General features: G+C 42.3%; 1 protein-coding gene across 4 annotated transcripts in view; it reads right to left on the reverse strand.

Annotated features, from left to right (window-relative positions):
- Positions 1 to 5,755, reverse strand: part of Mtmr2 (myotubularin related protein 2) — a 55,346-nt gene extending 49,591 nt beyond the window's left edge. For 2 of the 4 annotated variants that reach the window (XM_052189114.1, XM_052189115.1), the window contains exon 1: positions 5,550 to 5,637. Coding sequence is in view for 1 of the 4 variants with exons in the window: in XM_052189111.1 (XP_052045071.1) it covers positions 5,550 to 5,629 (80 nt within the window). In the remaining 3 variants the exon portion in view is untranslated. Of the gene's footprint in view, positions 1 to 5,549 lie in introns of all 4 variants that reach the window. The other 2 variants (XM_052189111.1, XM_052189116.1) reach the window with 2 other exon arrangements.
- Between the last annotated feature and the right edge of the window lie 245 nt (positions 5,756 to 6,000).

A 6,000-nucleotide genomic window follows, 5' to 3' on the forward strand; every position in this document is an offset into this window, starting at 1 on the left:
AGCCCTATTGACTTTGCTGTAATAACTAGGACATGGCAAGCAAGACTTACCCCAAGTGCTTCTATTTGTGCTGCTCCCTTTGATATGAAGCCTTTGTAATATTAGGAGAAGAACAGTGATTGATTTTACTTTTGACCTGTACAGGCAGGCATCTTTGCTTACTTAGGCCGAGAAAATCACGGCTTACAGTAAGTGGCCTGTCACAAGTCAGCTGCTACCCTTTCTACGGAAGCACAAACCTGAAGTGAGACACAACGGCTTGAGCGAGCACTCTTTTTCTGTCATCAGAAAAAGGAATCCTACAGAGAGGGAGATGGCCAGATCTGTTATTTGTACCCGTGGAATACTACAGCCTAATGAACAGTGGTCTAATCACGCCACGGAACACTTACCCACTCATTCTCGAATATTCAACTCCTTACGTTTGAAATCATACTCTTAAAATATTTAAAATGAGGGCTGGTGTATTGTAGCAGACCAAGAAACTTGCCAACACCTTCAACTCCAAGTTAAACTCCATGCTCTGTGGTTTGCTACAATATACCAGCCCTCCTTTTCTATTGTTACCACTGCCTGGCAACCAGAGGCATCTCCAGTTTACATCAGCGACACAGGAACATGTTTCTTGCTTTTAAATGGTTAATTTGTGTCAGGAAGACTCTGCTGCCTGTTTCCTAGACTATCTGTCTCTCTTTTTCTCCTATTTCTTAAGTCAAAACCTCCAAGCTTTGCCTTAGCAGGAAGTCTTAGAGCCTTCAGAGCTTAATATCCTAGACTGCCTTATAGCTAGCCATGGCCATAGTACCATGCAAGATGCAACTAGACAGCAGGTTTAAGGCAACCTATCATCTCCCAAAGCGTGCCTTTTAAAGAGAGGAGCTGTCCTTTTATCTGAAATTTCAGTGTGAGGCTCTGACTGCAATGTTGGCTCATACAGTAACTTTGGAATCTAAACACATGACAAATTTGTATCCTTGGTACTCAGACCCACTACATCACAACTGCACTGCCTCTGTGGGCTTTCATATGAGAAAAGAAAAAAACTTGTTTCCAGTGACCATCAGTCCAGGTTTTCTGTTGTACTCTAAGTCTAATTCCAGCTTTAGGTGGAACTCAATGGATCACTTTTTGCCTAGCACTCATGAAGCCCAGGATTCCATCATGAGCATTGCAAAATATAGCTAAAATAGTAATAAAAATATAACACCTGGGACCTAGGCCTTCAGTACATAAAGGCACAAATACAGCTGTGCACCTACATACACACACACACACACACACACACACACACACACACACACACGGGGGGGGGGGGGGGGGGGGGGGGGGGGGGGGGAGGCACAGCTGCACATACACAAAACCTAACTTAAAAAAATAAGAATTTCTCACATACTAATACAGTTTTTAGATGGGTGATGTGGTTATACTAAAGCATATTTTTAAAGTTCATTTTTTTATATTTAAAGCCCAACACTGTCAGTCATAACTTAACCTAAACTAAAAAGTATTCAAAGAGCTCAAGGTTATTCACAGTAGCAATGGTCTGTGAAAGAAAGTGGTTCCCACCCTGGGTCCTGAGTACTCACCAAGGACACTTGCTCTTTCAGAGGTCTCCCATCACAGTGGGAGCCCAGTTTGCTGTGTGGATAGGGGGACTGAAACTATGTATGACTGCATCCCTTAGGAGGGCATCTTCCACAGTCTCTTCTACTCTGAGTATAAGGAACCTTCTGACATCATCACTTTATTTATTTATTTAGTTAGTTAGTTATTTAGTTAGTTAGTTAGTTAGTTAATGTATGTGAGTACACTGCAGCTGTCTTCAGACACAGGGCATCTGATCCCATTACAGATGGTTGTGAGCCACCATGTGGTTGCTGGGAACTGAACACAGGACCTCTGGAAGAGTAGCCGGTGCTCTTAACCAGAGCCATCTCTCCAGCCCCAACATCATCACTTTTTAGAGCTCCATTTTTAACCTGCTTCCTTCAGGAATAAGTTTTATAAAATCATTCCAGGTCCTTAATTAACATTCGGGCATTTTTTTCACCTAATTACAAGGCATAATGATTGCTAGTACTTTACATATTCAAAGCCATTTTCCCTAAAAATGGAAAAACATTCCACAACTAGAATCTGGAGAATTTCCACTATTCAAAACCTTAAATCACATGCAATCTTAGGGCCTGGTTGTTTTTAATACAATAGCATTAATTTGGCAGCTTTCCAAAATAAACTTCCTGCCTTCTGCACATCGGTGCCCTGCTGAGTTATTTCCTTCCCTTGGGTACAAGTCAGGTTACTTTGGTTTGGTTATTTATGCTCTCATATAATTTTTCCATTACTATACTTTTTTATAAGTATATCTTATGTGATATATCTTATTAGGAAAAGTCTTAAAGTCTACACTTTTGACTATGTTATTCATAGCTGCAAATAATACTCAGAAAATTTCCCTTAAAGCTGAGATTTAAAAAAAAAAAAAGTATACAAAGCCCAAACGTATCTTTAATCTCAGCATTAACTTTCCTACTTGAACAAAATCATGATAGTAAGGCTGCTGGTGGTGGCTTAATCCCAGCCACCACTTGGGAGGCAGAGGCAGGTGGGATCTTTGATCCTAGGCCAGCTGATCTACAGAGCAAGTTCCAGGATAGCCAGGGGTACACATAAAAACCTTGTCTCGAAAACAAAAAAGAAAGTCTTGATAAGAAGTACTGTGAGTTCATAATAATATTGGGTCTTAAATAAGAGAATGTTAAGGTTCTTTTAGGTCTAGAAATAATGAAATTCAAAATAATTTTAGATTACCACCAATACAATCAGTGCAAGACTGTGTGCCAATAAGAACAGTGTCGAGGGAGACATTCAGCCAGTCACCTTGTCCTGAATCTGCAACTCCTGACACTAGTCCTGGCCAGCTGCCTCAGAAAACACACCACGAGCCACAATGGGAATACAGAAGAATGTGATTTTATATAAATCTATCACTACTAGAAAAACACAGAAACATATTTGCTACCAACATATCACTCTCAAGTGATGTTGAAGCTAAAACTACAGATGAGATTTTGTAACAAAATATGCCCCAGGCATCTGGGAACTCTTTACTTCTTAAGAACATGACTAAAACTCACAGAAACAGTAAAGGAATCATTATTTTCAATTGATGATAACTTTAAGAAAAACATACAATTTAAAAATGCAATTAAGTTGATGGGTAGGAGAGATGGTGTCCACCTATAATTATGGCACTCACAAGACTGAGGCATAAGAATTTTAGTTCAGGGCCAGACTGGACTACACGGTGAGCCTTTCTCAAAAAAAAAAAAAAAAAAAAAAAAAGCAGTTGTGAATGGCCTTCAGTACATGTAGATCCTCTTGATCTATAATGAAAGTTAGGCATAAATATGGGACATGGACCAAGCAAGCTAATACATTTATCAACTAGTAAGCAACTTATAAATATCAAAATAACCAGAGACAAATAAGTATTCCCCAGAATTGCTACAGCTTGAGGATATAGGAAGGAAATTAAAAAAAAAAAAATGCTATCAATAAAGACCACCCAGGGTGCCACGTGGTTTCACATGCAGGTATGCTGAGGATGAATTTGAGGATGCCCAGAAGCTTAATGGAAGCCTGGAAGATGAGAACTAGATATAGGCAATAAAAACACCGCTGAAGGCCAGGTCTACGCGAGCCTTCACAACTAGCCTACAGTAGGGATTTATTTATATTTATATTCCAGAGTCCAACTTAAACAAAGAATCAGATTAAGACCAACAAAATACAATTATAGAAACAGCCGGATGACCAGGATGTCAAAGTAAATTTTGTCGCAGCACCCTAGGAAAGGGGAACCATATGTCTGCAATTCCCAAGAACTGCCTAAAGAGGACAATGCCGTGCAAGATTCACCGGTCACTGCTTACTACAGTTGATTAGAAACTTCTGAATGTTGTATAAAGAAAAAAATTAAATGGTCTTTTGAAACCAAAAATATCAGATCTATACTGACACAGAAGGCAGAGTTAAACCAACATCTCTAAAATAACTCATGTCCATCAAGACAACACACTTTTAGTAGAAACTACACTTCCCAAAGCCTTTCATCCAACTTTAACAGAGTATGCATAACCTTAAAAAGGGACCTGAAATATGTTCATTTTCATATCTATGTTAGTCCCAGAAATTAACTATTCAAACACAGTATTTCAACTAAATTCATCTCATAATAGAAGCATTTGAGACCATTAGGGTTTTATGAACTTCAGTTATAAACTTCAAGTTTTTGCTAAGCTGAGATAATCTCCACTCTCCAACAAATAGAAATAATTCTCATAGCTAAATTCAAGAGAAATTTAAGTCAGAGCTGAAGCGATAGCTCAGCAGGTGAGAGCACTTGCTACTTTGGCAGAGGACCAGGATTCAGTTCTCAGCACCCACATGGGGATCACACCTGCCTGTCGTCCAGTTTAAGGGAATCTCACCTCCATGAATTCAGTACACATGAACTCATGCAAGTACACACTTTCAAAGAGTAATACATTTATCAATCTACTGGGTGAAAGAAATTGTGTGGACACATTAAGAAATATTAAAGATGATTTGTAGAGTATATGAAAGCAAATAAGAAAATTTATTATTTGAGCATCTGTATAAAAACAAAACAAAAAGACAAAAGAAAGAAAGAAAAAGAAAGAAAGAAAAAAGACCAAAAAACCCAAAATACAACTCTGAGATATTGTAGAACAAAGCTGAGATACCATAATCAAACTCCAATACTTGATTGTAGTACTTTGTGGACAAACAAAACTTGAAATAATTTAGATATACACTTAACAAAGTGGAAGTAACAGTATACCTTGCCTGTAACTTAGAATCACCTGTGGCTATCTGCCTACATTAAGCTTAAAATTTAAACTGACAAATTTCTATAATGAAGCTGTTATCTACAGTTAATTGAAGAGTGCTCCAAACCAATGCCACATATAATGCACATTGTGTTGGTAATGTCACTGATGTTTAAGCAGAGAGGCTGACTCTGTGTGGCTGCGTCTCCTCTCCATTTCAAATCTAAGCAAGCTTGTCTGAGAGTGCCATCTAAGGCCACTTGTCTGGTGATGGGCTGGACCCCAAACTCTGTGACTAGCGCAGAATGAAAATGTCACGCCCTTGACAACAGAACTCCTGATAAAAGTTTAAAAAAAAGCTGCATCCTTAAACACAACTGGAGCAAAATCCACGACGGGAAAATGAGCAGGAATTAGAGGGGCAATGGCCATAAAGAAACTGTATGTTCACTTCTCGCACCAAAGGCCCGGAGGAGGAAGCTCGGCTCCGCTGCGCTCTCCGTCCCCGAGGCTTTTCCTCTCTCCGCGGTCCAGCCTCTCCAGGCCCCGGCTCTCCTCGGCACGCCCGAGCGTCCCTGCCGCAGGAGCAGCCTCAGCCTCCCCTCCCGCACGCCCGGGCATCTCCATCCACACTCGCTCCCGGCCTCTGCCCCGGCACCGCACGGCCTCCGTCCCCAGATGCCCCGGCCTTACCTGGACAGTGAGTCCTCGCTGGGCAGCCTTGCCGCTGGGAGCTGCGCGCCGAGACTCTCGCAGCTCGAGCTCTTCTCCATGGCGCGAGAACTGGAGGCCGCTGCGCCCTCCGCGGCCGCCGGCGCGAGATGCAGAGGGAGGAGCGCACCGGGCCGCAGCCGCGGTCAGCCCCGCGCCAGGCGGACTCCGAAGCCGGAAGCGGCCATGTTCCCCCAGCCTGCACCGCGCGCGGGCGCTGTTGGGAGTCGGGCCCGGGGCTCTACAGAGCTGCGGTGCTCATGCGCTCTGGCCGCCAGTGAGAGGCAGCCAGAATCTGCTGCCAGCTACCTGGAGTTTCAGCTACCAGGAAAATTTCCAGAAGAGGAAAGACACAAGATGTGAAGGCTTGGGAGCGGTGGGCTCGAGGAAAATGAAAGGAACCGTGGGCAGCCTGTGGGATGAGGGGGTGAGG

The sequence above is a fragment of the Apodemus sylvaticus genome, chromosome 7 (assembly GCF_947179515.1).
Source record: "Apodemus sylvaticus chromosome 7, mApoSyl1.1, whole genome shotgun sequence".
Taxonomy (NCBI): Eukaryota; Metazoa; Chordata; class Mammalia; order Rodentia; family Muridae; genus Apodemus; species Apodemus sylvaticus.